Here is an 11959-nt window from a genome sequence, read left to right on the forward strand (position 1 = left end):
TTAAAATAGACATGCTAGAATGCCTTTCATATTTGTGCATCTGTGACACGATCCAACAAGTCAGTCCACGTTTGCTTCTTGGGGAAGCATTTCAGTACAGGTTTGCGTTATTACCATCAGGTGAGCTATATTGAATTAGTGCTTATGACGTTTTCATAATATTTTGTAGATGAGGAAACCCCGGGCATTGGAATTGATGGCTTTCCCTACTCCTCTGCACCCCCATTCCCCACCCAGTTTTGTGAGGTTCGCGCAGAATATATAGTGTGAGGTTAATGTGTGAGGCATACATCATAATGCATCTCTGACAGCTTATCTGGCACATGACTCAGAGTTTGGGTAAGTCTTGCCTCCTTTCTGGGAGCTATTTGTAGAAGTGTTCACCATTATAAAAATGCTCAAAAGTCTCTTTTTGAGGTTGAGAAGTTATGAGACAAATATTGTACCTCTAACGTATTGTCTCTCCTTTGCAGCTTTTCGGATGATCCCTTATCCCTTGGAAAAGGGGCATCTATTTTATCCTTACCCCATCTGTACAGAAACAGCAGATCGTGAGCTGCTTCCATGTGAGTTTCCCCTCCATATTCCTCTCTTTGGCTGGTGAGGGTGGTGTGCCAAAGACTGGGATGGGAAGAGGTGGAAATGATAAATGTTTATGATGTTCCTTGTCTTTTATTACTCTTCTCCCAAACCCCGTCCTCATGTGATAGCATAAGCATTAAAGTGAGTTATGTGTGTAGGTTTGGCTTCCTGCTCCTCCACGTCTCTCCAGATTCATCAAAGGGAAAGACCCCCCCAGGACTGAAATGTAGATGAAGAGCCATCATGTACTGGTTGGTCTGAGCCCAGAGACCCCTAGTTTGGGGCAGATGCCCCTTGCTGGGCTCGGCCTGGGCTCTCCCTCTGGTCAGAGGCAGTCTGCACAGACCGGAGTCTAGAGGGGAAGCACCGGCTTCAGAGGGAGCTGCAGCTGAGCCACGGGTGGGAGGGTGGCACCGGGACGCTGGCATTGTGGCCAGAGGCGGAGTCGTGGGCAGGGTGAGCCTGCCCTCTGCGGTGATGCGGTGCTCTTGGCCAGCGGGATTTCCCGTGAGCATCTCACGGATGGCACGCAGTGAGCTGGTGTAACGTGTGCAGGGCACACGTGCGGCCTCAACACTGTATACAGCAGGCGGCGGGCAAATCCTGCCCTCGAGGGCCTTAAAAGCCAGCAGTCGGAGGGCCCATACCGCACGTGGAAAGTATGATTTGGTTTACTGTAATGCAACATTGTTTTGACAATTCCGGCTAAATAGTGATTATCAAATTATGCTGTGTATGAAGAGCGTGTCCAGGCTGTTCATGTGGCCCTGACTTAGGACGTACTTCCGTCCCTCAGATAATACGCTCCAAATCTTGGCTGCTCTCTCTTCCCCGTCCTCTCTTCTGCCACATCCACCCTGCACCAGCCCCAGCTACGTCACATCTCATAGCTGGAACGTATTTAAATGCTTTGCCAGGAGGGCCAGGATAACTGTGGAGCCCTGGGTGCTGGCAGATTGTCTAATGCCCATGGTTTTGAGCTGGTCGTAAATCTCCAGCGTAGTGGGTGCAAAACAAGGCTGCCGTCTCAGGTTGAAAGAGCAGGAGGCAGCTCTCTCATTGCTTTGCAGGACAGACCCACTGGGAGACGTGTTACCTCGGGAGCTGGGAGACCTCAGCGGGCTGTGGTTCCTCACCATCTGAGTTTATTGTGGAAAAGGGTCGGGTGCCTCACTCTGCATTAGATTTGATTTCAGAAGTCCCTGTGGTGGGCCCATACTTTACCTTTTGACTCCCCCTTCAGGGAGATCCTTGTTAACATTTACGGTTTCTGGTAAGAAAGGCAGTTTTCTGAAAAGTACACTCTTTTAAAATGTTTTAATTGAGTCCAATCATGTTTCCATGGGGTTAGATCCACTATTAGAACAAGATTACAGTTCTTAAAAGAAACTGTCTAGGAATAATCTTTACAGTCCTGGAATAGAAAATTATGGCTCATGTTTATTTAATTGAATGCAGTGGTTCAAGTCTGATCTCCCCTCAAAATCGTTGGGTGCTGAGGGTGAGGATGGGATGCGGGTGGGTGATTTTACATGTTACTTGCATGCTGCACGTGAGTGGTGTAGTGTCCACGGTGGTCCTGAGCACATGTCCACCCGTGAAGAATCCTAGCAGGTTGACATCCCTGGATTCAGGTGCATGTGCTCGTTTGTGCTTTGTCCCTCCTTGGCCCTCTACACCCTCAGTTTCAGCAGAGTGGATTACTGCTTAGAGCTGGAAGGTCAAGGAAAGGCTTGAGACCTTGGATTTCCTGAGGAAGATGGAGCCCCTCGAATGCTTTGGTTTGAGTGGCAGTATTGCTCACACACATCCTCACGGCTCCCCTCCACTGGGCCAGCCTTAGTTGCTTTCCTCTCTGTGTGGGCCACTCGAAATTTAAAAGTTATGAAAGGCTCTAAAATCTCCCATTATTGATGGATGGATGGTCCTCGCTGAATGTCTATCAGGGTGGCACCCTCCACTGACATAGTTAGATTGTACCAGGAAAAAATACAAGATACACTAATATCACCTTATCACAATGATTTAAAAATTACAGGAAAGTGAAAACCTAGAGAGAGGATTTTTTTTTTCAGTATACTTGACTTTGGATTTTCCAGGTTTTGTTCAATGAACATGTGTTTTATAATTTGAATAAAGTTTTGTTTTATTTGTGTTTGCTTTTGCGAAAGAAATACTGTATATTAGGCATAGATAGTGTTACTGTCCCTGCCCATGAGTGTGTGACATCCCCAAATTAGCCCTATCATGCCCTAGATAGAGTTCTGAAGGTTGAACATGGACCTGGGAGAAGCAGATAGGCCACCAAAGGCTGGCTGAAATGTTGGCTCTTGTTCGTTCCAGGGCCCTACCTTCTTCATTTCCAGCAGGCTTCAGCCAAAGCCCTGAAGAGTCAGTCCCACCTATAGAAATTCCCTGAGAATGCATTTTACTGCAGCCCTAACACTTCCCTTTTGATCTTCTCCACAGCTTTCCATGAAGTCTCAGTTTACCCAAAAAAGGAGCTTCCCTTCTTTATTCTCTTTACTGCTGGATTGTGTTCCTTCACAGCCATGCTGGCCCTCCTGACACATCAGTTCCCGGAACTCATGGGGGTCTTTGCAAAAGCTGTGAGTATTTGCCGAGGGGGAGGCCGCAGGCAAGGGGCAGGGAAAGTCAAGAGAAGCGGCATAAGAGAAACAGCGGAGTGTTGTGTAGAAGTGGATGTGCTTGTATTGATGCTTTGCATACTGTTTAATTTTCATTATCATCAGTGAGATCAAGGGTTGAGGGTCAGCATGAGAAAGTGTAGCTTGTTTGTTACTGCATGCCTTGCCTATTTCACAGACACGAAAATTCTCAGCAGTTCCCCTAAAAAAATGCATGAGGTCTAAAAGAATTAAAGAAATAAGGGAATCCTAGCAAATGAAAAATACTTGGGAGATTATTCAGTTTTGTATAAATTGAATGATGTCATTTCTAATCTTCAGATACTGTAGGTCTTTCCTTCAAGAAGGATAGAATTTACATTTTCAAAGATGATTTAAATTTAAAAAGTTTTAATGTCTACAAATTAAATGGCTTGTTTGGGGAATGAACTGAGAGGGTGTGAAGGGTGTGTAGTATTAAGAAGTATACAGATACGATATTTAGAAGTATGGAAATCCATTAAGGGTCTTTAAAGAGGGTTATGGAGAAGAGCTTTAATAAGAAAAGCCATCTGCATTGACAACCAAGAACCATTGTTTCCTTGATGAAAACTGACCATTTCAGCCTGCACATGCAGTGAGGATAAGTTTACTGATTTTGCCACAAAGGAGTTTCACACAGAAGGAATAAGGAAAAGAATATCACTTGTTTCCCTGGAACTCCATTCTGATTTCAAGGCGAGTGGAGTCAGAAAGGATGATTTCTAACTTGGCTGGGTTGATTTAATCCCTTTCCAGATGATTGACATTTTCTGCTCGACAGAGTTCAGGGACTGGAATTGCAAGAGTATTTTCATGCGTGTTGAAGATGAACTGGAAATCCCACCGGCACCTCAATCTCATCATTTTCAAAACTGAACTCATCACCCTTCTTCCCCCACCACCAAAACTGCTCCTCCTCCTGTATTCCTGATCTCCGCCAGTGGCACTGACATCCACCCAGTTGCTCAAGCCAGAAACTCGGCAGCCCTCTCAAACTCTTCCCTCTCTCACTCCTTATATACTGTCTGTCTTGGCTTTCACAGTCTGTCGGCTCTAACCTCCTGAGCCACTAGGCATTCGGTAAATGTAATTCACCTTTTCTTCCCTTCCTTCTTCTCTCATGGCTGTCTCTTAGTTTGGATCTTTGTGGTTTCTTGCCTGGACACCTGCAAGAGTCTTAACTGGTCTCCTTGCTTCCAGTCTTATCCTCTGCCAGTATTTCTTTCATACTGACACAAGAATGATCTTTCTAAATTGCAAGTCTGAGCATGTCACTTCCCTGCTTGAATTTCTCCAGTAGTTTCCCACCAGCATCAGGATAAAGTCCCAGATGTTTAGCATGGCATACAAGGTCCTTTATGATCTGGCCCTTGCTTGCCTCTTCAGCCTCATCTCTCTCCCAACTCTTGCACAGACACTGCTCTTGGGCCACAGTGAATTACTCACCATTCCCAGATGCTTTTGTGTGCCTCGGTGCCTTTGCACGTACTGTTTGCTCTGCATGGAATGCCCTTCCCCATTACCATCAGCACTTGTCCAGTCTACTAACGCCTCTTCATTCTCTTATACTCAGCTTCCTTTCTAAGTTTCTCCTAAGCTGAGTTAGATGTTTCTCCTCTCAGCTCCCACAGTATTCTATGAATACCTATATTACGTTTATTGTACTGTATTATAATTGTTAAAAACTTGTCTGACCCCCTTGTAGAATGTGAGCTCTTTGCGAGCAGGACTGTGTCTTCCTCATCTCTGTATCCCCAAAGCTTTGCACAGTGCCTTGCACATAGTAGGTTTTCAATAAATGATTATTAAATAAATAAATGGTAGTGGTTTCTGCAGAAAGAATCACTGTAAAAAATTAGATACAGCTTAGCATTTCTTCTCTTCCTTTATAATTATGATCACAGACAGAGTTGAAAGGGACCTTAAATTGCCTTCAGCAGTAACTTGATGAAGGTCATTTAGACTCATCTGGAATACTTTTAGCGATGGAGTGTTCACCTGTTCAACATGGAAGCCCATTTCAGTACTGGATCACTCAGAACTCTTCTTGATACTGATAAAATCTGCCTTCCTTTAATTTCCACTTATTTCCTATTCTACTCTCCAAAACTATAGTGAACAACTCTACTTCCTCTTGCAATTTCTTGAGGCAACTAATATATTCATGGCCACCTCTCACCTCTAACTTACTACCTTCTCTTTTCTTCAGGCAGAATGTCTTCAATTTCCTTAAGTCTTCTGTACATGATATGATTCCTGAACCCAGTATTACCCAAGCTGCCTCCTTGGATGCTCGCTAGTTTATGGGCCTATGCTATTCATTATTTGCTTCTATTCCCAAGCCAACCTCTGAGTTAAAGCAGTTACCAAAAGTCCGAGTAGATTAGAGTGTCATGTAGTAAAATTTAAAATAAGAATACATTTACAACATTAGACAATTCTTCATTGAACTAACAAGCAGCTCTTGGTGGGAATTTAGGATCAGGACAGTGATTCTCAGCCCCTAGTGTGCACGAAATTCACCTGCCCTACCACCAGAAGTTCAGAGCCTTGAGTGTTAGCACCCGGGAATCTGCGTTTTTAAACAAGCCCCGCCCCCCACCGATTCTAAGGATGGGGGTTGAAGACCATTTCCTTCAAAGAACACTGGTCTCAAAAAAGCCAGCCTTTGAGCAGCCGTTGGCAGGTGCGTGGTGCGACATCAGAGCTGTTGAGGTGACAGGTTTCTAGGAACCAGCAGTTTCACCCGGCTGCTCCTTGAAATCATCTAGGGAGCTTAAAAATGACAGGTGCCTGATCTCCCAATCCTGGGGACTCTGACTTAGTTGGTCTGGGATGCAGCCTGGGCATCTGAGTTTTCAGATGCCCCCCTAGTGATTTGGGTGTGCAGCCAGGGCTGAGAGCCCCTGTACTGAATAAAGTAACTGCCTGAAACTGCGTCACCCGGGGAGAGGGCTGGGAGGAATGGAGGGTAGTACATAGAATACGACTGGGTGTTCTCTGGGTAAGGCTGTGTGGCCTCCAGAATATCACAGAGATGTGCTCGTTATGGATATTAGACCAAGGGCCACTCTCCTCATTTAATGTTTCCAAAGCTTTGCTTTTGAGTCAAGGACCAAATGATTAAATAAAATATAAATTTGCCTTTATGGTCCTCATATTTTATACTCTACCAAGGTGTGGTAGTTTGGTCAGCTACTCATAGTTTTCAAAAGTAGTTTAGATAAATTTGCTTTTAAACCTCTGTCTGGAGGATCACATTCATCTTGCCCTTCATTAAGGTTTAGCAGTACTAAAACGTCTGGAGAGATTTCATGGGGAAGGAAGATGGATGGCCTGAAGGAGACAAGCCCCGTCTCCCTCCTCCATCCCCCCCCCAACTGCTCCGGAGTCTTCTCTACATTTTCACTCTTGTCACTTCATCAGGCCCCTCGTGAAGCCCCCCACAGGTTATCACAGCCGCCCTATAGGCTGCCTGCAACCATTTGCAGCTTGTGAAAATGATTTTCTCAGACCTCGCCTGAGATAATGTCCCTGGGATAATGACTCAGTAGATGGAGAGAGATCGCACTGCCACCCGCCAGGCTGCGTGCAGCTTGGGAACTCTCCAGTGTGTTTACATGTTGATATGCAGCCAGTAAGGAAGCCCGCAGCCAAGTGTGAGCCACTGGAAAATAGTAAAATGAGAGGCTTCAACTCTCTCCGCCTAATCTAATCTACCTCAATGACTTAGGACTAACTCTTCCTAGAATGTTTGGTTACCAAGATAAGGTTGCTCATATAAATAAGTGATCATTCCAAACCCAGCCCCTCACAGAATGTGGGAAGGTCAGCATTCTGACCTCTTCTGTTTGAAGGGCCCTGTCTTTCCTCCTCTGGTCTCTCTCCTTCCCTGAGATCCAGCCCCCTGACTTCTGACTCTTGTCTTCAACTTATAGGCCCTGACCTCTTTGAAGTCTGATATTGATTACAGTGAAATGTCAATTGTCTGATTGCAGTAGGGCACCTGGAACTTATTCAGATAAGCAGAGGCGTTTCAAATGTTAACGAAGCACGTTGCGAGCCATGACCTTCTTCTAAATAATGGTGTTTCGGGAAAAGGAGGATCAGGCCATTGAAGTGTCGCTCTCTCTTTTTTATTAGTTCAGTTGCTTTTTCTCACCATAAGACACTGATTGAATTATGGTGCATTTTGGACCGTGTATGTCTGCCCCCAGGACAGAAGTTTTGGACATTGAGATAGATGAGCTTTTCCAGGGTTGCCTGGTGTTGCTCATTCAGACTTAACTTTTCAGGCAATAAAATTTCCCAGGTCCCTAAGTGAAACTGTTGTTTCTCTATGTGCATTGGTTGAGTCTTTGGCCAAAAAGTGTTGACTGATTTTCAAACGTGCAAAGAAGTACCAGTGAGCATCCTAAGTAAGCAAAGCATGTTCCACCAAACTTTTTTTGTTTAATACCTCCTGATGAAAGCCACTGACCTTCGTCTGGTTACTAAATGAAAAGGCTTAACTGTTTCAGGCACCCCATTACACTGCTGCTTCTTCCTTGTGGGTGAGCGATGGGGAGGGGGACTCGGAGAGGGCTGCTAAGGAGGAAGGTAACCTAGTAACAAAGGGTGCACATCGCAACTGGGGTGCTGCGAGAGAATTAGGCTCTCTAGGAAAGGGTTCAAGGCATTCTTTTCTCGATTGTCCCAAGGATAGAACATTCTAGATATGAGGGAGAGCAGTAAATGATCACATACATGGGAGGTATTAGGATTTAATTCTCTTGTGGAACCTGGTCGAGAAGCACAGGTGTGTCCAGGGGGGCAGGGCTCACTGCATCTTGCTGCGCAGGGTGGAAAGAGGGGCATTTACAGACCACAAACTGGGCGAGGCCTGCCACTTACTTTCCAGAGGACTCCCCTTTATGCTTTTTATCCAAGTCAGGTCAGTGACCAAAACTAAGCAAACAGACAGGCCTTTATTTTGAACCAGGTTTGTAACAACATCTCCATTCATTCTGCTACCCAAGCTGAGGTTCCCTGGTGTCCCCCCGTTTAGTGTATGAAGTCGCCCAGGGCGTAGACTTCGAGCGATTCCTATCATCTAACCACACTGGCTCACGCTAATGCATCAGTTGTCCCCACCTCAGTCACAACTTTGGTGGTTATAAATCTGTTTTGGATTAGGTTTGCAGGATATGATAACTTCACCAGCAAAATCACCTTGTTCACTGGGCCTCATCTTCCAGCCCCTGTCAGGATGTCAGGATCCTTGGTTCATCCAGACTACTTCTTATGGAGCTGAGTATTATAGGCAAAGGCTGTGTGTTAGGGAGCCTTGACAATCTCTGATTACAAACAGATGAATAAATGTTATGTATAAATATTTTTAATTCTACAGTGTTATCATGTCGGTCTGATACAATCAGTAGACTTGTTCCGTGTCATCCTCTTAGAACTAGGATTTTACAAACTCTTGCAGAGGCAGCTCGGGCAGTAATTACTCATTCCTGGGCCTAGTATCTCCCACAATGCCTTCCAGCTGCATCCAGCTCTAGACTGAAAAGGACAGGCCGTTCATTAAGTAGGGTGAGCATCCCAGGTGGTACTGTGCACCCAACAAAGGATGATTTCAGAAGGTTGCCAGGCGTTGCCCTACGTCTAACACCCACTTGCGGGAAGAGCCATCCTACCTTCACTCAAGTACTAACGTGGCTGCCTTTTTCTTAACTGCAAGTTCCTTAACAGCCTGGCACTCAAGGCCCTCCCCAGAGTTATTCTACTTGCTTTTGAACTCTACCTCCATCTCTTCTAGTCATACCAGCTGCTTTCCCCTTTCTGTTCCAGCTGTTTATTGAGCCTGGAAGGCCCATCTGCTCACATTTCTTTCCTTACCATTCTTACCCCATCTCTGTCTTTTCATACCCCAGCCATCCACTGGGGACTATTTCAGTCACCTCATTTTCAGTTTTTCCTGTTTCTTTCGACAAAATGGATTCTCTCCCTTGCCCGAACCTTCCTGGTGCTTTGTTTGTGCGTCTATCTTCTACTCTATCGTGGTCTACCTGGCATTGTTACTTTGCTGGGTACAGGTCTTAGTGGCTCCCTTCCCCCACCGCCTAGGCTTTGAGCTTCCTGACAGTGGGACTTTTGTCCTAGACGCTTTTATATCTCACCCAGTACCTAAGTGCCTTACTGAGTAAATATATTCAATTGATGTAAAAGATGCACTACAGAGAAGGGTTCCGAACCTTATACTCTCTCGAGTTTTCGTTACACAAATCTCGCACTTGATGGTCCTGCCATAATGTGGTACAGGCCTTCCCAGTTTGCATTCTACTGGTTCTTTAAAAAAAAAAAAAGAAGAAGAAGAAGGAAAGATTCTGAGGTCAAGTAAATTTGGGAAACTTGCCTACCACACCCCTTCTTGAGGACCCACAATCCATAGAACATATGACAGTAGAGGAGACTGTCTTAACTTCACTACGTGCGGGTCTACTAACTTGTCTGGCCTCAGACCATGTTCCCCCTCTGCGTATGTACTCACGTCCTACAGCACGCTTCTGTGGGAAATTCTTGGTGGTGTAGACTGTGCTGTGCTATGGGCAAGGGATTGGGACAAAGGACTCCACAGTACAAGAACCAGACATTGAACCCTAGTGAGACGATACCTTGGTTCTGAACAGAGAGCAAGGAAACCCATCCAAACACCCCTCTTGTGCCTGGTTGGGTTAGGGCACCTCTTCTGCCAGATGCTGGATGGCTTGTGGAGGGAGGCTGATCCTTCACGAGAACATAATCAGAACAGATTTGAAATTACATTAAATGAGTCTCAGGCAAGGCGCCTGACTTTCTTAAAAGGCACAGATAATAAGCATTATTCTCTACATGAAAAACAGAAAGGAATTCAGTAACCAAATGAAAGAGATCCCAAAGCTGTCCTCAGAGCAGCACCTTTTCCACAAGGACGTGTCGTCCATGGACTGGCCAGCTTGCTGCCCTCCCCAAGGCTCCCATGATGCTCACCACTAAGCAGGTAGTTGAGAAAAGAACATGGGCTGCAGGTGTTTGGGAGGCAATAGGATCCCAAAGCAATTCACAACCATACAACGAACTGGACTTTTTTTGTTGTTGTTGCCTTTTCCACTTAAAGTTCTATAACTAGGCAAGCAGGTGGAGAAGTTGTCACCATTTTTTAAACTCTTCTGCTCACTTGCCACCCATCTGTCAGTCCCTTTTGATGGCACTGGTCATCTCCATGGGCAGCCCTCAGATCCTGAAGGCTGGTTGGAAGGCCTCAGAACTGTGGGCAGCTGTCAGAGGAGTGAAGGGCCTGTCAGCCAGCACTTCTCCCCCTCATCCATCAGAGCCGGGGGGGCGGGCGCAGAAGCTGGAAAGTAGGTTTGTTCGTCAACCAATGTTTCCTACAAACATAAATATGAAATCGTAGCCTTTGGAAACTTTTTATAATGCAGAGACTTAAGATGCAAGCATGAGTTGGAGAGGTTCATTTTGTAGTCTTGAACAAGATTTCTCCTGACTTCTGTGCTTTTCTGGTTTGTTCGCAGTTCCTCAGCACTTTGTTTGCCCCCTTAAACTTTGTCATGGAGAAAGTGGAAAGCATCCTCCCATCCAGTCTATGGCACCAGCTGACTCGGATCTAGGGAAGCCCACCCGTTCTTCCACTCACCTCACCCAGCGGGCTGCCACCATCTCTTCGTGCCAACTCCTCGTGGACTGCAAGAAAGCATGACTTTGAAAAAGGGAAGCCGTTCCGAGATTTTAAAACCTTCATGGACTGTCTGTTCCATATTAAAAGCTGTTTTTGTTGTACAAAATTCATTGATGTTTGGTTCTATTATATTTTGCTTTCAGAAAAGAAAAAAGTCAAAAATAAACTTTTGTGTATTGCAGCAACCAGTTGTGTCTTCCAACCCTAAAATTGTTGTGTCCAAATAAACCTACAGGTTACATTTAATTTACTAAGGCCCCAAATCTGCTCAGTGCCACACGATGGTTTTCTATGCTAGTGGAACTCCTTTCACCAGGCCCTTGGCACCCCTACGGTTGGTGGCTTAGGAAACAGACTCTCTTTGGCTAAAAAGTACCATCTTTTTCAGCCCCAAACTGTATGTCCTCATAGGCTAAATGCACAAAAGAAATTTCCAGCATGAATGACAGGAAGCATGAATGAAACAAAATGTATGTGCCATCCCAGGTGGTTCCAATTCAGAGACTCTACTCATGGAATAGAACTCAGCACTGTGGTTCTAGGAATCATTTTACTTCTGCTTTCTGAGAACTTGTCGTGAGAAGAAAAGTTCTGATGAGAGCTACAGCGCCAATAGTCTATTGTAGGACCTGACCACTTTCAACATTGCCATTTTTTAAATGTTTTCTCATAAGGGTCATTTTTTTTTTATCATGTTTGCATTCTTGATGCTTGCATGTGAGCGTTCTTTGAGTGTTTTCATGATCTGAACCAAAGTAGTCGTTTGTCTTCACCATCTTCAAAAGCCTTCTACATGAGTCACACCTGCCAAGCATCTCTTTTTTTTTTTTTCTTTAACATCTTTATTGGAGTATAATTGCTTCACAATGGTGTGTTAGTTTCTGCTTTATAACAAAGTGAATCAGCTATACATATACATATAGCCCCATATCTCCTCCCTCCTGCATCTCCCTCCCACCCTCCCTATCCCACCCCTCTAGGTGGTCAC

At 45.2% G+C, this 11959-nt stretch overlaps 1 protein-coding gene across 9 annotated transcripts in view; it reads left to right on the forward strand.

The window, feature by feature from the left end:
* The window catches only part of ST7 (suppression of tumorigenicity 7), a 263909-nt gene extending 252757 nt beyond the window's left edge, over positions 1–11152 (forward strand). For 4 of the 9 annotated variants that reach the window (XM_082400072.1, XM_082400075.1, XM_082400070.1 and 1 more), the window contains 3 exons: positions 474–566; positions 3052–3191; positions 10808–11152. In XM_082400072.1, coding sequence (XP_082256198.1) covers positions 474–566; positions 3052–3191; positions 10808–10903 — 329 coding nt within the window. In that variant the 3' untranslated portion in view covers positions 10904–11152. The other 5 variants (XM_082400068.1, XM_082400071.1, XM_082400076.1 and 2 more) reach the window with 2 other exon arrangements.
* The last annotated feature ends 807 nt before the right edge of the window (positions 11153–11959 follow it).

This window comes from Balaenoptera borealis, assembly GCF_965194805.1.
Source record: "Balaenoptera borealis genome assembly, chromosome: 7".
In the NCBI taxonomy this organism is placed as follows: domain Eukaryota; kingdom Metazoa; phylum Chordata; class Mammalia; order Artiodactyla; family Balaenopteridae; genus Balaenoptera; species Balaenoptera borealis.